The sequence below is a fragment of the Microtus ochrogaster genome, chromosome 18, assembly GCF_000317375.1.
Source record: "Microtus ochrogaster isolate Prairie Vole_2 chromosome 18, MicOch1.0, whole genome shotgun sequence".
Taxonomy (NCBI): Eukaryota; Metazoa; Chordata; class Mammalia; order Rodentia; family Cricetidae; genus Microtus; species Microtus ochrogaster.
The window spans coordinates 4,435,949-4,461,430 of NC_022020.1; the positions used below are offsets into that span (position 1 = coordinate 4,435,949).

Consider the following 25,482-nt stretch of genomic DNA (forward strand, 5'->3'; position numbering starts at 1 on the left):
CCCAGAGTGCGGCCCGGGCCCGGCACCCTCACGGCTCCCCCGCCGGCGGCGGCGCCCACAGCCCGGGCCCCGATGAGTAACTCCCGCAACAACCGGGTGATGGTGGAGGGGGTCGGCGCCCGCGTAGTGCGCGGCCCAGACTGGAAGTGGGGCAAGCAGGACGGTGGCGAGGGCCATGTGGGCACTGTGCGGAGCTTCGAGAGCCCGGAGGAGGTCGTGGTGGTGTGGGACAACGGCACGGCCGCCAACTACCGCTGCTCCGGGGCCTACGACCTGCGCATCCTGGACAGCGCGCCGACCGGTAAGCCGGGTCACCGGGCCGGGGCAACGCGCGTGGGAGCAAGGGGCGAGGCCAGCCGCAGGACGCCTGCCCTGCAGTGCCGGGCCACGGGGAGTTTGAGGTTCCAAACCCGGTAGACAAAAACTAGTTTCCTAGGAAGGACCATCAAGTTTCCTAGATGAAAAGCATCGCAGACAACAGATTTCCTTCGCTTTGGGGCAGGGGGCCCGAGAGCCTGTCTAATAAGCATTGACATCAATCAGTCATCGAGTGATAACTGTCTGATGGGAAGCTTGCCTTGCCATATGGTGTGGAGTTGCCAGGGGCCCGTCCCTTGGTGCCTTCTCTTTGTTGAACTATCTTTTTTCCTTCCCACCTGTGACACAGAATGAGAATGACTTATGAGTTCAGTTGATAAATTACATTTGGGACTGTGAAAAATGCATTTTCGCCCAAATTGTTTAATTATATATGTTTGTAGCAATAGAGCTGTTGATTTCGTGGTATGTGTGTATGTGTGTGTCTGTGTTGCGAGACTTTTTCCAGAGGGAAGACAGCTAACGCCATTCTTTTTCTTAGATTAGAATCCTGTCTTAGTAACATGATGTTGAAATTCTATACGTTTAACCTGAGAGTTAGTGATCTTAATGGTTTACTCTATTATAGGGGTCTATTAGTAATTTACACTGTAATTGTTTATGTGACAAACAGAAGAGTTGCTCTCACAAAATACGATTTATTTTAATCCATTTTCACTTAGATCTATCCTTGTTTTGTTTTTGTTTTTTGTTTTCTTTTGAGATAAGGTTTCTCTGTGTAACCATGGCTGTCCTGGATCTAGCTCTGTAGACCAGGCTTGTCTCAAACTCAGAGTTCTGCCTGCCTCTGTCTTCCTAAAATCATGTGCTCCCACTGCGTAGCATGGATATGTTCTTGATAATGTAGTCATTTAGAAAGTTAAAATTGAAATTGTATTATGCTTCAGAATTCTTAAATAAGATACTACTAAAACAGCAAGTTTGGCAGAGGCAAATCTTGAAGTGGATGAGTAGTTGCTGCTACCAGCAGAAAGGAGTTAGCATGAGCCAACTCAGTCTTGAACAAGCACCTTATAAACTTTGTTAAACTTTTAAAGAGATGCTCTCATGCAGTCCACTGTCTTGGACTTAGTGTATTGATGAGGCTGACTCTGCATTTTCGATCCTCCTGCCTCAGCCTCCCCAAGTGCTGGGATTTCAGGCATGTGTCACCATACCCAGCTGAAAATAGTGTTTTGTTTTGGCTAGTTTTTTTTTGTTTGTTTGTTTTTGCACTGAAAAGGGCATATGTGCCTAACTCAAGAGTAGCCATTGTTACCTGTTGTATATTTTTGCAGTTGCAAACACAGATGTGAATATACTGAAAATACAAATCTCTTTCTCCCCTTAAATAATATAATAATAAACTATATTTAGTTGATGTGGGATTCCCCTCTGCATGCTATGAATACCATTGGTTAATAAAGAAGCTGCTTTGGACCTGTTGCAGTGCAGAATAGGGCAAGGTGGAAATTCCAAGCAGATAGAGGAGGAGAGAGTAGGTGGAGTTGAAGAGAAGCCAAGTAGGTAAATAGATGCCGAACTCTAATAGAAATGGGTTAATTTAAGATCTAAGAGCTTGCTAGAAGTCCTGAGTTCAATTCCCAGCAACCACATGGTGGCTCACAACCATCTGTAATGAGGTCTGGTGCCCTCTTCTGGCCTGTAGGCATACAGACAGAACATTGTATACTAAATAAATAAATAAATAAATATTAAAAAAAAAGAGCTTGCTAGAAATATGCATAAGCTAATAGACCAAGCAGTGTTTTAATTAATAGAGTTTCTGTGCTTATTTCAGGTCTGGACAGCTGGGAAATGAACTAGCAGCCTCCGCCAACATTTAGTTTTTTGCACTTTTCCTGTGTGTGCACAAGGGGTGGATTTTGTCTGGGTGTACAAGTGTGTGGAGGTCAGATGTCGTTGTCTCTTCCTTAGACATTTCATTGCTTTTTGAGACAGGGTTGATCACTGAATGTGGAACTCACTGATTGGTTAGTCACATTGAGCTGCTAGCCCTAGGGGTCTTCTTGTTACTGTCTCTGTATAGCCCTGACTGCCCTGGAACTCTGTCTGTAGACCAGCCTGGCCTTAAATTCACAGAGATCGTCCTGTGTCTGCCGTCCGAGCAGTGTAGTTAAAGTTGTGAAGCATTGCTGTCAGGCAAAGAATTCAATGGTTTTTCTGAGGCAGGGTTTCTCTGTGTAACCCTGACTGTCCTGGAACTTATTCTGTAGACTGGGCTGGCCTTGAACTCAGAGATCTGTCTCCTTTTACCTCTGAAGTACTGTTACTAAAGGTGCATGCCACTACATCTCAGCAACATAATATAATTAAAAAATAATTCTTTTGAGGAAGGCCTTATTCTTTTTTGTTGCTGTTTTTTTTTTTGATATTTATTGAGGTCTACATTTTTCTCTGCTCCCCTCCCTGCCGCTCCCCTTTCCATCTTAACCCTCCCCCAAGGTACCCATGCTCCCAGTTTACTCAGGAGATCTTGTCTTTTTCTACTTTCTACTTCCTATGTAGATTAGATATATGTAAGTCTTTCTTAGTGTCCTCATTGTTGTCTAAGTTCTCTGGGATTGTGACTCATGGGCTGGTTTTCTTTGCTTTATGTTTAAAAACCATGTATGAGTGAGTACATGTGATAATTGTCTTTCTATGTCTGGGTTACCTCACTCAAAATAATGTTTTCTATCTCCATCCCTTTTCCTACAAAATTCAAGCTTTTGTTATTTTTTTCTAATATGTAGTACTCCATTGTGTAAATCCATTCTTTCCATATCCATTCTTCAATCATGGGGCATTTAGGTTGTTTCCAGGTTCTGTCTATGACAAACAAAGCTGCTCTGAAAATAGTTGAGCACATGTCCTTGTGGCACGATTGAGCATACTTTGGGTATATACTTTCTGTTCTCTAAGGTTCAGTGTGGCTGGCTTTATGTTGAGGTCTTTGATCCATTTGGACTTGAGTTTTGTGCATGGTGATAGATATGGGTCTATTTTCATTCTTCTACATGTTGATATCCTGTTATGCCCTCACCATTTGTTAAATATGCTTTCTTTTTTCCATTTGATATTTTTTACTTCTTTGTCAAAAATCAGTTTTGTAGGTGTGTGGATTGATATCTGGGTCTTCTATTTGGTTCCATTGGTCCTCCTGTCTGTTCTTATGCCAATACCAGGCTGTTTTCAGTACTGCAGCTCTGTAGTAGAATTGAAGTCAGGGATTGTGATGCCTCCAGAAGTTCTTTTATTGCACAGGATTGTTTTGGCTATCCTGGGTTTTTTGCTTTTCCGTATGAAGTTGAGTGCCGTTCATTGGAGGTCTTTGAATAATTTTGCTGGGCATTGCATTGAATCTGTAGATGGCTTTTGCTAAAATAGACATTTTTACTATGTTAATTCTGCCTGCCCAAGAGCATGGGAGATCTTTCCAGTTTCTGGTGTCTTCTTTAATTTATTTCTTCAAAGATTTAAAGTTTTTGTCATATAAGTCTTCCACTTGTTTGGTTAGGGTTACTCCGAGATATTTTATGCTATTTCTGGCTATTGTGAAGGGTGTTGATTCTCTGATTTCTTCCCCAGCCCTTTTTATCATCTGTGTACAGGAGGGCTACTGATTTTTTTTTTTTTTTGAGTTAATCTTGTATCCTGATACATTGCTGAAAGTGTTTATGAGTTGTAGAAGTTCCTTGGTAGAATTTTTGGGATCGTTTATGTAAACTATCAAATCATCAGCAAACAGTGAGAGTTTGACTTCTTTTCCAATTTGTATCTTCTTGATCTTTTTTTTTTTGTGTCTTATTGCTCTAGCTAGGACCTCAAGATCTATATTGAATAGATATGGAGAGAGTGGACAACCTTGTCTTGTTCCTGATTTCAGTGTTATCACTGGGAGTTTCTCTCCATTTAGTTTGATGTTGGCTATTGGCTTACTGTATATTGCGTTGATTGTGTTTAGGTGTGTTCCTTGTAACCCTGCTCTTTCCAAGACCTTTATCATGAAGGGATGTTGTATTTTGTCAAAAGCGTTTTCAGCATCTATTGAGAAAATCATGGTGGTTTTTATATTTCAGTTTGTTTATATGGTTGATTACGTTGCCAGATTTTCGTATGTTGGACCATCCCTGCATCTCTGGGATGAAGCCAACTTGATCATAGTGGATGATTGTTCTGATGGATTCGATTTGCCAGTATTTTATAGTATTTTTGCATCAGTGTTCATGAGTGATATTGATTTGTAATTCTCTTTCTTAGTAATGTCTTTGTGTGGTTTGTGTATCAGGGTAATTGTAGCCTCATAAAACGAGTTTGGCAATGTTCCTTCTGTTTCTATTGTGTGGAATAATTTGAGGAGTATTGGTATTTTTTTTTTTTTTTTTTTTGAAAGTCTAGTAGAATTCTGAGCTGAAACCATCTGGTGCTAGGCTTTTTTTTGGATGGGAGACATTTGATGACTGTTTCTATTTCTTCAGCAGTTATAGGTCTATTTAATTTGCTTATCTGGTCTTGATTTAATTTTGGTAAGTGATACTTATCCAGAAAGTTGTCCATTTCCTTCAAGTTTTCCAATTCTGTGGAGTACAGGTTTTCGAAATATGGCCTGACGATTTCTGTATTTCCTCCGTGTCTGTTGTTGTATCCCTCTTTTCATTTCTGATTTTGTTAATGTAGATATTCTCTCTCTGCCTTTTGGTTAGTTTGGATAAAGGTTTGTCTATTTTGTTGATTTTCTCAAAGAACCGCTCTTTGTCTCTTTGATTCTTTGTATTGTTTTCTTTGTTGATTTCAACTCTCACTTTATTTCCTACCATCTAGTTCTCTTAGGTGAGTTTGCTTCTTTTTGTTCTAAAGTTTTCAAATGTTCTGTTAATTCACTAGTGTGGGATTTTTTCCAGCTTCTTTATGTGTAGTCATTTAGTGCTATGAACTTGCCTCTTAACACTGCTTTCATTGTTTCCCATAAATTTGGGTATGTTGTGTGGTCTTTTTCATTGAATTTTAGGAAGTCTTTAATTTCTCCCTTTATTTCTTCCTTGACCCTCTGATGAATCAGGTGAGCATTGTTTAATTTCCATGTGTTTGTGGGTTTTCTGGAATTAGTATTTCTGTTGACTTCTAGTTTTATACCATGGTGATCTGATAAGGTACATTGGGTTATTCCAATTTTTTTTTGTATTTGTTGAGGTTTGTTTTGTTACCGAGTATGTGGTCAACTTTTGAAAAGGTTCTATGAGGTGCTGAGAAGAAGGTATATTCTTTTCTGTTTGGATGGAATATTTTATAGATGTTAAGTCCATTTGAGTCGTAACATCTTAGTTCTCTTATATCTCTGGTCATTTTTTTTTTTTTTCTGATTAACCTGTCCAGTGGTGAGACGGGAGTGTTTAAGTCTCCTAGTATTAGTGTGTAGGGTTTAATGTATGATTTAAGCTTTAGAAGTGTTTCTTTAACATATGAAAATGCCCTTGTATTTGGGGCATAGATGTTCAGTATTAAGAATTTCTCTCGATGGGTTCTTCCTGTGACTAATATGAAATGTCCTTCTTTGTCTCTTTTGACTGATTTTAGTTTGAAGTCTATTTTGTTAGATATCAAGATAGCTACACCAGCTTGTTTCTTAGGTCCATTTGATTGTATATTTTTTCCAAACCCTTTACTCTGAAGCAATGTCTGTCTTTGAGGTTGAGATGTGATGTGGGAGTGATTTCTTATTAATAAAGAAACTGCCTAGGCCCATTTCATAGGCCAACCCTTAGGTAGGCGGAGAAAACAGAACAGGATGCTGGGAGAAAGAAGCTGAGTCAGTGAGTCGCCATGATTGTCCCACTCCAGACAGACGCAGGTTAAGATCTTTCCTGGTAAGCCAGCTCGTGAGCTACATGGATATTAGAAATGGGCTAGTCCAGGTGTGAGAGTTAGCCGAGAAAAGGCTAGATGTAATGGGCCAAACGGTGTTTAAAAGAATACAGTTTCCGTGTAATTATTTCGGGTATAAAGCTAGCCGTGCAGGCGGCCGGGTGCTGGGGACGCAGCCCCGCTGCTCTTATTTCAACAGAGATGCATTTCTTGTATGCAGAAGAAGGATGGATTCTGTTTTCATATTCAATCTGTTAGCCTGTGACTTTTATGGGTGAGTTGAGTCCATTTACATTTAGGGATATTAATGACCAGTGATTGCTATCTCCTGTTAATTTAGTTTTCATCGTTGGTGATGTTAATTTGTGCATTCTTTTCTTCTTTGTGATTTGCTGTTAGGAGATCATCAATTGTGTGTGTTTTTGTTGGTGTAGCTATCTATCTTCCTTGGGTTGGAGTTTTCCTTCTAGTATTTTGCGTAGGGCTGGGTGTGTGGTTAGGTATTGGTGAGATCTAGATTTGTCATGGAATATCTTGGTTTGTCCTCCTATGGTGATTGACAATTTTGCTGGGTATAGTAGTCTGGGCTGACATCAGTGGTCTCTTAATATCTGCATAATACTTGACCATGAGCTTCTGGTTTTCATTGTCTCCAATGAGGAGTCAGGTGTAATTCTGAAGGTCTACCTTTATATGTTACTTGGCCTTTTTCCTTTGCAGCTCTTAATATTCTTTCTTTACTCTGTATATTTGGTGTTTTGATTATTATGTGGCAATGGGACTTTTTTTTGGATCCAGTCTATTTGGTGTTCTGTAAGCTTCTTATATCTTCATAGGCATATCTTTAGGTAGGGAAAGTTTTCTTCTATGATTTTGTTAAATAAATTTTTTGTGCCTTTGAGTTGAACTTCTATACCTGTTATTCTAAGATTTGGCCTTTTAATGGTATCCCATATTTTCTGGATATTTTGGGTTAAGCTTTTGTTAGATTTAATGTTTTCTTTAACTGATGAGTCTGTTTCCTCTATTGTATCTTCAGTGTTTGTGTTTCTCTCTTCCATCTCTTGTATCCTGCCGTTCATGCTTGCATTTGTGGTTCCTGATCTTTTTCTTGTGATTTCTGTTTATAATTCTTTTGGCTTGCTTTTTCTTTATTGCTTCTATTTCCGCTTTCAAGTTCTAAATAATTTCTTTTATATGTTTGATTTCTTTTTCTTGGTTTTCTTTAAAGTGATTTGCTGATATCTTCCAGTTTTTTATTTGTCTTTTCCTCAGTTTCTTTAAGGGAATTTCTCATTTCATCTTTAAGCATTTCAAACATTCACTTGAAGTTATTTTCTTAGGTCATTTTCTTCTGATTCATCCATATTTGGTTGTTCAGGTCTTGCTGTTGTAGGGTCTTTAGGTTTTACTGGTGTTATGCTACTCTTTGCAGTGTAGCATGTGTTCTTACCTTTTCTATTCATCTTTTCCTCTAATAGATGTGGTTTGGGGCTGTCTGAGATTCTTTTGAATAATCTTCTAGGTGCCAGTGAATCCAAAGCTCAGATGGTTGATCCTCGTGGTACAGTCAGTGTCACAGTTCTAGTTACCCCATAGGTTACTCAGTGTTCCTGGAGATAACTCACTGCTCCTGTGCCTTGCTCTGCTCACTTGCAGTTTGCTGTCTCAGGTCTATTTTGGCCCAGGTGGCCGGCTTTGCCCTGTTTCTGTAAATCCTGGTCTGGATCCCCTCCTGCAGAAGTCCCTGGCTTGGAGTTGAACCTCGAGGAAGGCCTTATTCTGACTTAGGGTTTAAAGGTACAGTCCATCATGGTAGCAGAAGTGTGACATGTTTGGTCACGTGATATTTGCATTCAGGAAGCATATAAAATTAAAACTTTTTTTCTCTTTCTCTCTCTCTGTGTGTTGTTTGTTTGTTGTCCCTCCCCTTCCCCCGAGACAGGAGATTCTGTGTGAAACAGCCCTGACTGTCCTAAAATTCACTCTGTAGACCAGGTTGGCTTTGAATTCACAGAGATCTGCTTGCCTCTGCCTCCCAAGTGCTGGGATCAGAGGAATGCACCACTAGCACCTGGGTGAAAACATCTTTTCATACGATATATTTTGATATCATGTTTCTCCCCTTCCCAAACTCCTAGTAGAATCTTCCCACCTTCCTCCCCACCCAACTTTGTTTTCTTTCTCTTTTTCCAAACAAAACCAGAAAAAAAAAACCATTCAAAAACACAAAAACAAAAATTGAAACAAACAGCACCAGGAAGACACTCAGAGGAGGCTATGGTGCAATTCTCTTTGGTTGTCTTGAATTCAGGTTCATTTGATACTGGCAGCCTCTGCCATGCTGTCAGTGAGATCAATGTTGTATACCAGAGGTGCCCCAGAGGTGAGGTGCCACATCTGCCTTTGACCCTCTGAGTCTGTCTTTTAGAACATTGGTGATTTCATCTGTAATGCCTTGATTGGGGGTGCAGGGTCTTCGAGGTGGTTAGAGGAGGACCAATTGAGAGAGTGGCAAGAGGGTCATTAGGGGAAGGAGGGTGAGATCCACTGAGAGGGTGGAGGGTGGTGAAGGGGTAAGTGTGAGCAAGAAGAAAACACCACTGTCTACCCTTGAAGCCTTGTTCTTCCAAGCAGAAAACTAAAACCACACACTTACCTACCTCTGAAACCCTGTTCTTTTTATTTTTTAAATTTATTTATTTGTGTATATGAATGACCTGTCTTCACGCACACCAGAAGAGGGCGCCAGATCTCATTACAGATGATTGTGAGCCATCATGTGGTTTCTGGGAATTGAACTCAGCACCTCCGGAAGAGCTGCCAGTGTTCTTAATCTCTGATCCATCTCTCCACCCTCCCCCCCAGTTCTATAGCAGAAAGTGTCACATTATTTTATCTACTCAAATGTTAGATAGTATGCTATGTTCTTTTGTTTTATGAAGAAAACTATTCCTTTAATATTTATATTTTTAATGTGTGGTGAGGGACAGTAAAGATTATTATGGGATGTGGGTGGAACTTGAAGTTAAAGGAGTTGGCTATTTTTTTCTATCCCATCTGCCTGTTAACTAAAGACTGTGTGTGTGTGTGTGTGTGTATTTATGCTTGTGTGCACAGTGTGTGTGTATTTATGCCACAGTGTGTGTGTGTGCACAGTGTGTGTGTGTATTTATGCTTGTGTGCACTGTGTGTATGTATGTATTTATGCTGTGTGCACAGTGTGTGTATTTATGCTTGTGTGCACAGTGTGTGTGTGTATTTATGCTTGTGTGCACAGTGTGTGTGTATGTGTGTGTGTATTTATGCTTGTGTGCACAGTGTGGCAAAGAGGACAAGCTTTTCATGTACCTTAAAAAAAAAAAACAGGGTTTTTGTACTGGCTTGGAGCTTGTGAAGTAGGCCAAGGTGGCCAGCCAGGCTCTATTGGGATCTTCTTGTCCCTGTGTCTCTAACTCTAGGCTTACAAATGTACAGTACTCTGCTTGTTTTAATATTGTTGTTAAAGTGAATTCTGGGGATCAAATTCAGGTTCTTAAACATTTTGCTGACTGAGCTATGTTAGTTATTAATCATTTCTTTCTTTTTTAAAAAAAATCATTTGTTCATTCATTCATTTTCCTGTCTGTCTGTTCTGTCTACCTAAATATCTGTTGATCTATCTACTGTTTATCTATATTTATTTTGTATTCAGTGTTCTGCCTGCAAGTCAGAAGAGGGCACCAGATCTCATCACAGATGGTTGTGAGCCACCATGTGGTTTCTGGGAATTGAACTCAGGACCTCTGGAAGAACATGTTGCCAGTGCTCTTAACGTTTGAGCCATCTCTCCAGTCCCTTATTAGTTGTTTCTTAAAAATGATTTGACAGATATGTTTTTTGAATTTTAAACAACTTAATTAAAATCATCTGAATCTAAAATAAAGTAGAATTATTTTAGGGTGTAGGTATCAAAGTGTGTGCGTAATATGCTTCATTTCAGCACTGCAAACTATGTATGGGCTGATTGTGGAGGCTTGTGTCTAATGAGGTGGGAGAATTGTAAGCTTGAGGCCCTCTTGGACTACATAGTTCCAGGATAGCTTGAGCTACATGTGAAATCCTGTCCCCCCGTTTTCACATTGATCCATCTTGTTTCTTACGATGGGACAGCATTTTTTTATTTATTGACAGACATCACCTATATCTAGAAGGGTAACAAATAATGACATTGAGACTTATTTATTAATTATGAAAGCTCGACCTTAGCTTAGGTTTGTTCCTAACTAGTTCTTATAACTTAACACATATTTTTACATCTATACTTAGTTGTGGGGTTCAGTACCTCAAATATGTGTACTGCCTGTTGTGCTTGCTTTGTGCTTGCCAGTGACTCTCTGTCTTTCTTCTTCCCAGAGTCCTCTGTTTCTGGAAGTCCCCTGTTTCCTCTCCTGCCTAGCTATTGACCATTCAGCTCTTTATTAAATCAATTAGAAGACACCTTGGCAAAGACACATCTTCATGGTGTAAACTAATATTGTGCAACACCATAAAATTCTTTTCCTTTTTTTTCTGTAGTTTTTTCAAGACAGTGTTTTCTTGTAGCTATGGAGCCAATTCTGGAACTTGCTCTGTAGACCAGGCTGGCCATGAACTCACAGAGATCCACCTGCCTCTGCCTCTCAAGTTCTGGAATTAAAGGCATGTGCCACCACTGCCCAGCTAGTGACAAAATTATTTTAATTGCTACTGCATAACTATAATTTTGCAACTGTTATGAATAATAATGTAAATATCTGTGGTTTCGGATGGTCTTAGGTGAGCTCTGTGAAAGGGTCATTTGATAACCCCCAAAAGAGTCTAAACCCACAGGTTCTCAAACCGCTGTCCTAGAGCACCATGTCTTTACCCATGTTCTTAAATATGTCCCCACAATACTGTCATGTGCAGAAGTAGGGTTACAGTGATTGGATTATGCCTTAGGTGAACTAGGAACACCAACAGTTTTACCAGCTTGCTCTATATATTTTATTTTTAAAATAAACAGGTTTTGTGAAATAGTCAAGTTCTCATATTACCTTTAAAACTTTTTTTCTTCTGAGAAATGAGTTCTGGTTTTTAACTAGTTAGTATATAAATGAACTTGTGGGATATAGCCAGATAAGGTGGAGTTTAAGTAAGTGGAGAAGATAGTGTCATAAGTAACTGTATATAGCAAAGTTTAGATGTTCATACTTCCTATCATCACCATTTTAAAAGTGTCTTTGTTTAGAATTATTTATTTTAGAATTAATTTGTTTAGAATTATTTATATTCTTAGAACACACTTGGGATATGAGTATTTGGTTACTTTCCAGGGCTGAATGTAGTTTTATTTTTTTATGTTTACATGTTTATTTTGTTTGTGTGCCATGTATATGCCGCAGCACACATGTGGACATAGAGGGCAGCTTGCACAGCACACAGGTGGCATAGAGGGCAGCTTGCAGAACTTGCTTCACTCCTACACCAAGCTGAAGCCATCATACTTGGTAGTAAGCACATTTATTTCACTCTTTGAGTCATCTCACCAGTACCCCAGGGCTAACTTGTTGCTAATTTTATTTTTTTAAAAAGAAGTGGAAAGGTTTGGAGAGAGGGCTCAGCTGTTAAGAGCACTGGCTGCTCTTGCAGAGCCCTCCCCCCCTTTCAATTCCTAGCAAGCATTGGCAGTTCACACCTGTAACAGGAGCTCCAGGGGTTCTGACACTTTCACATAGATACACATGCAGGCAAAACAACTATGCACTAAAATAATAATAATAAAAAAAACCCCAAGAAATGGAGTGGAAACTTTGATTTAGAAGAAATCATTTGATCTCTGGGATTTTTCAGGGCTAGAGATAGGAAGTAATTAGAGATTGGAACTGTACTATTTTACATTATGGTGCTGTGGGCTTTCCTCTCCCACTCTCTTTGGGGAGCAGTGGAAAATGCAGAAGCCTGGGAGTCAGGATGAAAGTTGTTGCTGTTTCTGATTTCACGAAGTGGTCTGTTTAGCTAGAGTGAGTTAACATTCAGGGAGCTCCAGCCTGTTAGATTGGTAAGGGCTTCTTACTTCTAAGAATGTAGACTTCATTTGTTGATGACAAACCAGGCCATCTGAAATGAATTAAACAGACCGAGAGTTCAAAAATTATGGATATTAAGATCCAATCTGTTACCTCCTTGGCCTTAAATATTTTTTTTTACCTGCATAATAAAATTGGACTACTTCAGGTGTACAAGTGTTCTATGAGTTTTAACTTTTTAGTGCAGTTATTTTAGTGGCCCCCACTCCCAATCTCTCATGCAGCCTTCTAGCATGATATGTAGACTGTGCGGGCTTTGAATTTGCAGCATTCCCCTGCCTCTACTTCCCTGGTGTTGGGATTACAGATGTGTGCCACTGTGTCAGGCTTAAACCGACATTTTTGTTTGCTTTTTGAGACAGGGTTTCTCTGTGTGGCTTTGGTTGTCCTTGGACTCACTCTGTAGACCAGGTTGGCCTTGAACTCACAGAGATGTGCCTGCCTCTTCCTCCTAAGTGGTGGGATTAAAAGTGTGCACCACTGAGCCTGGCAATCTTTTTTTTTTTAAGATTTATTTATTTATTATATATACAATATTCTGTCTGCATGTATGCCTGCAGGCCAGAAGACGGCACCAGATCTCATTACAGATGGTTGTGAGCCACCATGTGGTTGCTGGGAATTGAACTCAGGACCTCTGGAAGAGCAGTCAGTGCTCTTAACCTCTGAGCCATCTCTCCAGCCCCCCAGCAATCTTTTAAATATTTAAAGTTATTTCCTTTGGGATTTATTTTACTGTTGCAATTTAATAGCTTACATCTTGAGTTCAGTAGATCAAATGGGAAACATAACCTAGATACAGCATCATTCTTAAAATAAGTCAGTACCATGTGGGCAAATGGCAACTTTTAGAATACAGCTTGTCAAGAGGTAATCCTTGTAACCAGTCACATCTGGATTTGGTGTTGAGCATATCACTCTAGGCAGATTTCTTCTGTGAGCCTCAATTTCTTCATCTGTAAAAATGGGATAATACCTATTTTAGGATTGTTGGGAAAGTTAAGGAAATATTTGTAGAACACCAGGCTTGGTAAAATAGTGGCTCTTCTTAACAACTGATATTTTAACTAATTTAGCACTTCTCAAGAGTGAGAAGAAATGTAGAAAATACAGTTGGTAGGTCATAAAGTCCTTGCTCTCAGTTGCTGTGGGATAATGCTCTTATACCCTGTAAAAATTTCTCATTTGTATTGGTTTAATAAAATGCTTATTGGCCAGTAGCCATGCAGGAAGTATAGGTGGGGCAACCAGACTAGGAGGAGTCTGGGAAGAGGAAAGGCTCAGTCTTTGGTCACTGACCAGACACAGGAAGCAAGATGAGAATGCTTCGTTGATAAAATATACCAACCCATGTGGCTAACATATGACGTGGAATTCCCCTCTGTATGCTGTGAATATGTTTTACTACCATTGGTTAATAAAGAAGCTGCTTCAGCCTATGGCAGGGCAGAATAGAACTAGATGAGAAAACCAAACAGAGTGAGAGTAGGTGGAGTCAAAGAAATGCCTTGTAGCTGCCGAAGGAGAAAGACGCTCTGGAACCTTTCCAGTAAGCCACAGGTTAATAGAAATGGGTTAATTTAAGATGTAAGAACTAGCTAGGAATATGCCTAAATCATTGGCCAGGCAGTGTTGTAAATAATATAGTTTCTGTGTGATTATTTGGGTCTGGGCAGCTGAGAAACGATTGAGCAGTCTCTGTTTACAAACATAGACAAGAGTTATGGGTTAATTTAAGTTGTAAGAGCTAGTTAATAATAAGCCTTAGCCAATAGGCCAACCAGTTTATAATTAATACAAGCCTCTGTTTGTTTTGTTGGGACTGAATGGCTGCGGGACCAGACAGGGCATAAACTTCCATCTATACTCAGAATTTTAATTATTCTAATCAATGTGGGAAGTAGAAAAATAGTAAATAGGGAATGTTGGGATCATGGGAGAAGGTAAAAGGGAGAGGAGTGGAGAAAAATACATAGCTCAATAAAAACAATTAAAAAAGCAAAAAAGAATTTTAATTATAGTGTAGATATGTATACACAGTAACCACAGCTCTCCTCTTAAAGGGAATAAGAGATGGTTTATTCTGCAGTGAATAAACTTATCTCCATTTTTAGTGACTGTGACCTGGGAACACAGATTTAGGTTGTTCCATATTCCAGGTGTTGAAATTAGAGCGGCGGAGCTGCGTCCCCAGCACCCGGCCGCCTGCATGGCTAGTTTAGCTTATGCCCCGAAATAATTACACGGAAACTGTATTCTTTTAATCACTGCCTGACCCATTAGTTCCAGCCTCTTATTGGCTACTTCTTAATTGATCTAACCCATTTCTATTATTCTGTGTGGCCCACGAGCTGGCTTACCAGGAATGATCTTAGCCTGCGTCTGTCTGCAGTGGGACAATCATGGCGACTCTCTGACTCAGCTTCTTTCTCCCAGCATCCTGTTCTGTTTTCTCCGCCTACCTAAGGGTTGGCCTATGAAATGGGCCTAGGCAGTTTCTTTATTAATAAGAAATCATTCCCACATCATCCAGGTTCCAACGTGGAAGCAATTTCATGAAATTTTAGTTTTATAAAACAGAGTAAGTCATAAATTATGCAAGTTTAAAGTACATTGGTGAATACATCAGAGAGGTGGCAAGATGGGGGAGTTTTTCTATAGGTCCAAGATGCTGTTGACATTCTTAGGTTGGTGGAAGCGAGCTGTCTAAGTAAGAGATTCCGGTTTCTATCTACACGTCACAGGATGTGAGTTCTGACCCAGTGGCAGGCAAGGAATGTAATTAGCCACTGGACCTGACACATGGTAGTCCCTCCACAGTGCTGAAGTCCTGGTCAGTCAGTCTCTGAAGATACAGGTACTTTTCCGGAGTTTTCATCCACAGACTCTAGGTGACTAACCCTTTCTGTCACATTAGAAAGAGTGAAAGTTTCATGAGTCCATGAAGCGTAGAACTCTTTTGGATTGATGATGGCAACAGTTATGCCCCAACAATTAATTATGTTTGAGTAATGTTTATTGGCTTTTTAATTATTTTTTATGTTAGAAATCTTTGTGGGTGTGGGTGTTGTTTTGAGACGTGGTCTGTCTAAGTAGCTGTCCCTGAACTATGTGTGTAGACTAGGCTGGCCTTGAACTCAAAGAGATCCTCCTGAGTGTTGGGATCACAGGTGTGTGCCACTACACCCACCTTGACGTTAGAAATCTTTTAGTTTGGACAGAATTTCATGGATTGCTAGATACCGTGCTAATTTACTGGGGCTATTTGTTTTTATTTCTAAAAAGTTTTGGAATTTATCACATAAAACTTAAGATATCTAAATACATAATTAGTACATTAACGTCCCATCAACCTCATCTAGAGGCCGTTTTGCCAATTTGCGTACCTGTGCATTCGTCTCTTGTTGCATTGCCCTCTTTGAAGGTAATTATTGGAAACAAGTTTCTTTCCTTCCCTTGTGTCTTTGTGCTTAGGTACTGTTTCTCTGTTTGTAGCCGCATGGTGGCTTTTCACAGCACTTTGGCTGACCCACTTCTTATGTTCTGGTGTGTGTTTACTACATACTCCTGTTTTCTTGTTCATCAGCAAATGTTTATTTTTTATTTGCTGTTACATCAAGTTTCCTGATTTATACATTCTTGTCTCAGTGTACATTTGCTTCACACACATAACTGCTTGTAGGGAAACTCCGGTTCTCTTGTCTTTCTCTTTATAGGTTTTTACATTTAACCTTAAGCAGTGCTTTGTGAATTTTTTTGTAACTGGTTCTCTTAAGAACTTATTTTTTTATTTTTGATTATTGATCTTACCAACATGCTGTACTCTTTCTAAATATTTTCCAACAAAATGTTGTTAGCTTTATAAACTCTGTGAACTTAGGAGAGACACTGTGAAAGCAGCAGATGGTCATTTGAATTTTAGTGGAACGGGTCAAAGCTTTCATCTGGTAGTTCATTTAATGGTGGCAGGTGTCTTCATAAAGCTTGGGAAAAAGCATTAGCTAACTCTCCAGGGTAATGCAACATGCAGAAGCACAGAGAAAAAGCACTAATAGGTTTAGCTAGGGAACTCTGCTGGAGTTTACAGTTTTAGAGGAGAATTCATTGGGGGAGCTTAGGATCCTAAGGGATCAGGGAAATGTTGCCCTTTGTCCTGTTTTAGGTTTTCTTTAACCCCAGCTTTTGTTTTAAAGCCAGTTGCATTCTCACTATAAGTCCTACAGTGCCAGTGGTGGTAGTGGGAGGCTTGCTTGTTTTCTCTTTTTCTAACTCTTAGTGCTGGTCTGTTTCACAGCTGTTCAGTGGCTTTGTTGGTACTTGAACTGTGGGAACCAAGAAAGGATTTAGATGTGCATTTGTGTGCATTGGTGGTTTTCCTGAAGTATTCTTTAAAACCATGGGTTGTAAATTGTAGAAGGTTGCTCTCCCCTTTTAATGTCGGTTGTCATTGTGTGTGCCTGTATACAGTTTATGAGTTCATGAATGTTTTCATTGTATTTTGTAGAAAATGAACTTAGAGATGAAAAATACATAGATAAGGAGTAGTTACAAACTGCTTTTTATTAAGTGGAGGCTTAAGGATAGAATTTTTCTTATCCCCTTTGTTTAGCTGCTTCATCAGCTGCACAGTCAGTTCAAAGGGGTGTTGAATGGGTCATTGTGCTTTTACTTTTGGGATAATGGACTACTTGGAGGTCTACTCTTGCTTGTTCAGAAACATGGCCATTTTGTGGGTGTTCACTATTACTGGTACCAATGAGACAACAATTTTGGTCGGCTTTCCTGCAATGAGATAGAGATTGTTGTGTGGTGTGGGTAGAATTGTGGGAATGGCAGTGTCCACATAAACAGACAGAACTCAGTGTAAGGGTTAAAAAAATCTCAGTAGCAGCTATGTGCCCTCTAACTAATGTAAGATTTTAAGTGAGACATCCAGCATATCTGGTGCATATAGTTTCGTTGTTAAGTGTCCTGTTATTACAGCTCTTGGAGTTAACACATGCTCAGTATAGATTCTTGGGGAAACTGCAAAGGGCAGTTCTATGGCATATTTGTGTAATTTTCTTTCTAGTTTGTCTGTGTAGGTATATTGTGTAATTTTTAAAAGTAGAATGTTTCATTGAAGATATTTGTGAACTAGGTAAACTGATAAAATATTTTTACGATGGTGACATTTTGTGTTTTAACTATAAAATTTCCTTTGTGGGTTAATATAGTTTGTGTACATATAGCCCCATATTTTCAGCATATTTTACATTTTTGCCTTTATAATTTTTGCCAAATAGTTGAGTATATTTGGGCCTTAAAAAGATTTTTGAAAGCAGGATCAAAGTCTCAAATGAATTAAGACCTTTTCCAGGTGTCTTCAGTAGAGACTGTGTCTGTGTTTTTCTCTCATTAGTATCTACTGACTTTTTTGACATAGCTGATAAACCTGGAATAGTATTTTTATTTTTTTCACTCCTAATTTTTTATTTATTTTTGATCATTGAGACAATGGAATCTGTAGCCCTGGCTGGTCCAGAACATGTGGCAGTCTTCCTCACTCCACCTGTGTGTGTGTGCTGGGATTATGATGTATGCACACCCCAACTTTGCAATATTAGTTTTAAACTATGCTGGTTTAAGGAATAATAAAATTGTTATTCCCCTCAAATTATAAAATTACTAATATTCTTCTAATGAAAACTTAAGTAATTTAGAAACAGAAATAACAGAATGTGGGAGCTAGGGAGATAGTTCAGTGAGTCAAGTATTCGCTGTGCCAGCAGGAGGGCCTGAGTCTGGATTTTCAGCATCAGTACAAAGAGCTGGGGAAGCCCTCTAATACTTATGTACAAATGTGTGCATCACTCCACATGTAGCTTCTGATATTTGTTTCATGCTAGAAAGACCTCTTTAAAATCGAAACTTTTGATAATTACCTACATTCCCAGGCCCACGATGTTAAACTACTTTTATGATGTTTTTCTTTCTCTTTTAAAGTCACATTTAGTTCGTTATTTTTGGTATATTGTATTGTAGGAAAACTGTAACAACAAAGCATTTTTTATTTTCTTTGTTACACTTATTATGGTTACCTAACAGATAACCCAAATGCCATATGCAAAATGATTTATATGTTGGCTCCTATAGGTCAGAAATTTGGAGCCAGCACAAGAAATGTCCTGTCTTCACTTTAAAGCATTTGAAGCTTTAGTTGGGAGTCTGGGTGCACTCAGGGATTCTTGGGTGTTTCTCTGTAGCTCTGTCCCCAGGTGTTGGCTGCTTGTGCTTGCTGCGTTGCAGACAGACTTGAGCTTCAGACCAGAAAGGGACCACCGCTGACGTCTGCATAGGCTTTCGTGACCTATCAACATCAGATGTTAGACAGTGTTCTTTCTGAGGAGGGAAGTGGAGCCCGCTTTTCATGGTGGAGAGTCAGTGTCTGCTACTAGGAGCACATAGGCTGACATCTAGATCAGTGTGGTCATATTTTGAAAATACAGGTTGTTACATTCCCTCATTAAAAAAAATTCCATTTCTTTAGAAATATAATTAGTATGATTCATATGTAAAACAGATTATGCAGTGATTTCCAGTATCAAAATCTGTGATTTTATTTTTCTTTCCTGCTTTTAAAAAAAAAATCACATTTATTTATTATGTATTTACGGAGGTCAAAGAACAGCTTATGGAGTTGTTTCTCTCTTTTCACTATGTGAGATCCACTGATCTAACTTAGAGATGTCATCAGGCCTGGTGGCAAGCACTTTTATCCACTGAGCCATCTCACAGGCCTCTGTATTTTTAAAAATTCAAAAGATACGTTGTGATTCTTGTCATTTCTACAAAAATTTCTATTTTAGGAAAGCTGAAGGATCATTTTCATTGTCCTGTATCAGATAATTATCATCCTTTAAAAACACTTATTTGTTGATGATGAACTTAAGAATCTACTTGATAAAATTTATGAGGAAATATGTTTTTACTTTGTGAACTTTTGGTAGGAATAACAATAGAAGTAATTACAAGATTATTGTTATAAAATAAACATTTTATATCCTTGGTTATTTGGTGATTAAAACATAGTATAGTTTTATATATCTATATCTTTCTCTCTCTATATTGATAATCTAAGGGATGATTACAAACATTTTGTCCAATTTAAGGATTATTTTCATGCTTTCCCATGCTAAATCATTCTGTGATTAAAGAAAAGAGCCAGCCCTTTTGCTCTGAATTCCTTTATGACCCCAGATGGAAGGAGTAGATGACAGTTGCAATTCAGCCCTTTGATGCACCCTCAGTGGCTGAAGGATGTAATAATGTGTACATTGACAGATTTAAGTTGTGTAGTGATGCTTTTGTGGTTTTAGATTTCAGTTTACATTCTACTTAGACTAGAGATCTATGGTAATGGTTACTTTCATGATTGATAGAGTCAGACTTAACTTGCTGGTGGGAAGTGGTAGGTGGGTTATCTACCAGCCTGGAGAGCTGTTTTCCTTGGCAGCTTTGGGGTGAAAACAATCGAAAGGAACCAGAAAGATAAATACCAGAGCTTTGGGGAGAAAATGGGCTTAATTCACACATGAATGATCAAATACTCTGTGAGGAATTGGAGATTTTAAATATTGAATATCATCTGAAGAATTGGGCACTTTAAAAGTTCTTTCACTATTTAAAGAATAGAATTTGACCAGTAGGATATGTAATTTTGATCACTAAGTTGTTCGTGTAGAGGACCTAGTACATGTAGTGAATACATATTAAAACTCTTAAAGTTCATCACTGTATTGCTTTGGCCTCCATTTGAAAGTAAGTGTTTTCTCAGTTTTCAGGTGACAATATTGAACCTAGCATATTTTACAATTTTGTGTAACTAGGACATTATAGGATTAGGATCTTAAATTACATACAAACGTTTTTAATTATTTAATATAACACCATAAATATATAGGTCAGAAACCATGTCTGAACTTGTCAGTCCCCAGTCTAATTGTAATTATTTATAGGCCTTTGATTATATTTTATGGTCCTGCTAAGGTATGAAGCCTCTTGTGCTTGCTCTTCTGTGATGTCTTCCTTTCTTTGAGAGTGATGAAGGAAGGTCATTGGTTAATTAAATAAAGAAGCTGCTTGCCCTGATAGGTTAAAACATAGGTGGGAGGAGTAAACAGAACAGAATGCTGGGAGGAAGAGGAAGTGAGCTCAGACTCGACAGCTCTGCGCTCTGGAGCAGAGACGCGCTCTGGAGCAGAGACGCGCTCTGGAGCAGAGACGCCATGCTCCCATCTCCAGGGCAGACGGGAGAGCTCTGCTCTCTGAGACACACGCAATGAAGACCTAGGATGGACGTAGGCTAGAATCTCCCTGGTAAGCCACCTTGTGGGCTAGAGCAGATTATTAGAGATGGGCTAGTCCAGGTGCGAGAGTTAGCTTAGAAGAGGCTAGATAGAAATGGGCCAAGCAGTGATTAAAAGAATACATTGTCCGTGTAATTATTTCGGGGCATAAGCTAGCCGAGCCAGGCGGCTGGGGTGCTGGGGACGCAGCCCCGCCGCTCACATTACTACATGAGAGGCTTACTTACCTATCATTTCTTTGAAACCCTTCCCTTGCTTATTCTAACTTGTTTTGGTGCTGGCAGTTGGCTACATAGATACTTTATGCTCTGCTACTGAGGTATATCATTAGCCCTGCCCTAACTGGAGAATTATTATTGGCTTTGGTTGATAGCTTTCCTCCCTTTCTTCCATCTCTTTCCTTTTTTGAGATAAGTTCTTCCTATGTAGACTAGGCTGGGCTCGAATTCAGCCCTCCCGCCTCTGCCCTTTAAGTACTGGGACTCTATCATCTCTTGACATTATGGAAAGAGTGATATTTGAATACCTGCCTGCTTCCACTAGGAGGAAAAAAAGAGTAGGAAAGGAATTACGTCAGTCAGTGTCTTAGTTAGGGCTTCTATTGCCATGAATAGACACCATGATCATGGCAACTCTTACAAAGGAAAACATTTAGTTAGGGCTGGCTTGCTGGTTCAGAGGTTTAGTCTTTTATTGTCATGGCAGGAAGCATGGCAACATATAAGCAGACTTGGTGCTAGAGAATTAGCTGACAGTTCTTTATCTGGATTTGAAGGCAGCCGGTCTTGGAGTGTGAGCCACTGGGCCTGGCTTGAGCTTCTGAAACCTCAAAGCTCACCCCCAGTGACACAGTTCCTACAAGGCTACACCTACTCCAACAAGGCCATATGTCCTAATCCTTTCATGTAATGACACCTGAGCCTATGGGACCATTTTCATTCAAACCATCACAGTCTATAAAGAACTTGCCTCTCAAGCATGAATACCTGAATTCTATCTGGAAGCCATGTCAAAAGCCTTTAGTGCTTGTAATTCCAGAGACTAGGGCTTGCTGGTTAGTCAGTCTAGTCTAACTGGTGTGTTTCAGGCCATCGAGAGACATGTCTCAAAGGAGGTGGATGATACTCTCGAGGAAGACTTCTAAGCATGCACACGCAGATGAACACATGAGTACTCATGAATACACTTGTTAAAAATAATTCTGGATGAGTTAGTAGACTCTGATGTCCACTCTCAGAGATTTGTAGGAGATTGAAGGGTTGAACATGAAGCATATTTGATGTTGGTACAGTCTTGGGTTGTCCAGTAGGCACCCCAGTTAACTGTTAGTGTGTGTTTTCTCCTTCCACTTTCACCCAACTTTACTTTGGCTCAAACACAGGTTTGTACTTGAGTTCAGCTCCTTGTTTGGAGTTTGGTTATTTGGGTATAGAAAATGAATAATACACTCTCTTCCTTTTTAGGGAGTAGTTACTAGTTACTACTAGTAGCAGTAGTTACTAGTTCTTTTAGAACTTAGTGATAATGTTACTATTTTTGTCCTCTGGTGTTGCTCACACAGCACATAGAACTTTTAGAACATACTGCCTCACCACCAAAGAACATTGCGTCTTCATCAAAGGAGGCTGAAAGTTTCCGAATTAAAAGACCTCTTTTTTTCCCCTTTAATTTTGGTAAGTTCCCTAAGTTAAAATACAAAGTAAGAGATTTCCATGTTATCTACTGGGAATCTTTAGCATGGTTATTCTTAGTTCATCTAAATCCCACCTTCTTCTCTGCCTGCCTCTAATTTGAAATGTGTTTAACTTTTTATATGAGGACACAAAGATAGTTTGAGCTAGTTTATAGCTTAAAGTGAGTTCGGTTGCTAGGATGTGGTTGTAAAGTGGTGGCACTGGTGTCACAAGTCACGTACCACTTAAAACATTTTGGTTTCAGCTTACTGAACCACTAGTGAGAGCATCATCAAAGATAATAAAGGAGACCTGCCCCAATCCGAAAGTTGCTTTCTATAATTTGTCATGGTCTTTGAGTGTCTGTTTCATTCCTATGTAAGCAGTGGGGGAGGTTACAAGTAGGTAACAAGTTCTTCCTTGAAGGGAGGAACACGTGCCATAGTGTTGTTTTCCATTTAAAGATTTTTAATTGTGTGTTGGCATGTGTGGAGTATGTGTCCTGTAGAACCCAGAAAAGGATGCTGGATCCCATGGTGCTGAGCTGTCTTGATGTGGGTACTGGGAACTGAGATTGCTTCCTTTGAAGCACAGTTTATGTTCTTAACCTCTGAGCCAGCTCTTAGCACCAGTTGCTAATCTTCCTATTTTGCTCTTTACTGAGTTTGTATGTGTAGGTTCACATGTGCCTTAGAGAGTGTGTGGAGGTCAGAAGACAGCCTGGGAGAGTTGTTTTCATCCTGTGTCCATGTGGGTCTTGAATATGAAACTTGGGTGGTCAGGCTTGGTGGCAAGCATTCTGAGCTGCTGAGGTATCAAGGATGACAGTGAATTCCTTCCTGATTCCTTCCCTCTATCTCTTAAGTGCTGGGATAATAGGGTGTATCACCATCCCACCCTTAGCTAATAGTTTTCTAAAATTTAGTGTTTATAGGGAAAACAGTACTGAGCACTTATTAAGTATATGGGTGGTTTGTTTCTATGAGACCACGAAGATAAAAGTCCATTTCTTTTGGAGTAATTATTTACCTGGACAATAGGTTGCAGTACGCTCAACAGTCCTAAAGGTTTTTTTTTCCTTCGTGTGTGTGCGCGTGTGTGTGTGTTTGTATCATGCACGTTTGCAGGTGTGTGGGCACACAAATGTTTGTGCATGTGGAGACCCGAGGTTGACATTGTGTGTGCTGTACGCTCATTGGGGCAGAATATCTGAACTGAATTCAGAGCTCAACTGATAAAGGCTCGTGTAGCCAGCCATCTTATTCTGTGCCCATCTCTGAGTGCTAGAGATAACAGGCAGGCAGCCCACCTGGCATTATATGGGTTCTGCATATCTGAACCTTGGTCTTCATCCTAGCACAGTAAGTACTTTAACCAGCTTGTGATTGTTAGTATTTATAGTCAGAAATGCTTAGATTTGGGAGAAGATTGTATTTGTGTTAAGCCTAGATTTTCATTTATGGATGAGAGCTAGACAAATAATACTTGTTTGTGTTTTACTAATGAAATGAGAGTAGAAAACATGTTTAGTTTATGATTTACATTGATCAAAGTAATTCAGATCTGTCACCTTGAAATTAGATATGTTGTGTTTTTCCCATCCTTTGTTAAAATAACCTGTAATATGCTGTTGTGTTTTCCCCAACACAGTAGTGTGCAAATAAGTACTTGAGAGTAACCTAAGCATGTGACTGTTTCCATAGGCATCAAGCATGATGGAACTATGTGTGATACTTGCCGCCAACAACCAATCATTGGCATTCGATGGAAATGTGCAGAGTGTACAAATTATGATTTGTGCACCGTTTGTTATCATGGAGATAAGCACCACTTAAGGCATCGCTTTTATAGGATCACTACACCAGGAAGTGAACGGTAAGGGAAACAAGTTTTTCCTTTTTTCTTATTAACTTTAAAGTAGGATTAGGAAGTAGCTTTTGATAATTTAGATTTAGTTTTAGGGGAAAATGAATAGCAGGCTAGACTTGGATTGAACTTGTCGGTTTGTGAGTGACTCTGTGAAGGTAAAATTTTATTGTATGTGGGTTTCTCTCTTGTTTCTTTTTTTAAAGACAGGGTCTCATTGTAGAGCTCTGGTTGACCACTCAGTATGTAGTCCAGATTGACATCCAATTACTGATATTTTTTTTTATAAGATAATCTTGGCTATTTTTTCTCTAGTGTGGAGCTTGACATTGCTGAACAGTGGGAAATATATGCCCCTTCCAAAAATATTGAATAATTTTCTTATTATACCCTTTGTTTTAATTCTATTCAATGAACACTATGGCCTACTGGTTGAGTCAGCAGGCGTTTATTATGGCTCAGATGGTAAAGTGCTTGCTTCATAAACTTGGGGAGCTATGTTTGAATACCCAGCACCCATGGAAAGCTAGGCATGTGATACATTTTTATAGCCAGTGCTGGAGAGGCAGACAGAAGGATACTTGGAGCTCTGGCTAGTCTGTCTAGCTGAACATTGAACTCCAGGTTCAGTGAGAGATCTTTTCAAAAAGTAAGGTGGAAAAGTGATTGAGTGACACCCAACATTGGCATCTAACCTTCTCACGTATACATGCACACCTGTACACACAGACACATGCATACGTGAATGCATATACACACAGAGAGAGGCTATGCGGCAGCTACTCTATTTATAATTTGTAGGTAGTTTTCTTAAGGAGTTTATAATTTAAGAGGAATGATGATCATGAATGAAAATCGTGGTGTTTTGGACAGGATAATGTCTTAAGTCTTAGGATTGATGAGGTGGGTGTGGAATTTTAGGTAGTGGAGTCTTCTTGTATAGATAGGGTACTGCACTTGAGTAAGTGTGCAGCTAGTGAGAGAGCCACAGCTTGGGGCAATCGGGAAGGAGTTTTGAGTCACAGCATCTCACTTCAGATCATGGTCCTGCCACTCAAACTGAGTATTTTAGAAAAAAAAATTCTTGGTTTTGCTTAAAATTAAAATTAAGAAATGATAAATAGATTTTAAAAAAATGAGTATAATAATAAGATTACATTTAAAAAGCAAAAGCCTAAAATCTGAGTAAAAAGGATGTAGATGAGTAAGGGGCAGCTGGCTCAAATAATTGAGTGAAATCTTTCCCAAGGTTTGTAAATGCTTCTAAGTGTGCAATACTCCAGA

At 39.4% G+C, this 25,482-nt stretch overlaps 1 protein-coding gene across 1 annotated transcript in view; it reads left to right on the plus strand.

The window, feature by feature from the left end:
• Positions 1-6: 6 nt before the first annotated feature.
• Mib1 (mindbomb E3 ubiquitin protein ligase 1) overlaps positions 7-25,482 on the plus strand; it is a 108,690-nt gene continuing 83,214 nt past the window's right edge. Inside the window, exons 1-2 of the mRNA XM_005355754.3 lie at positions 7-301; positions 24,036-24,207. Of these exons, the coding sequence (XP_005355811.1) occupies positions 73-301; positions 24,036-24,207 (401 nt within the window). The 5' untranslated portion in view covers positions 7-72. The remainder of the gene's footprint in view (positions 302-24,035; positions 24,208-25,482) is intronic.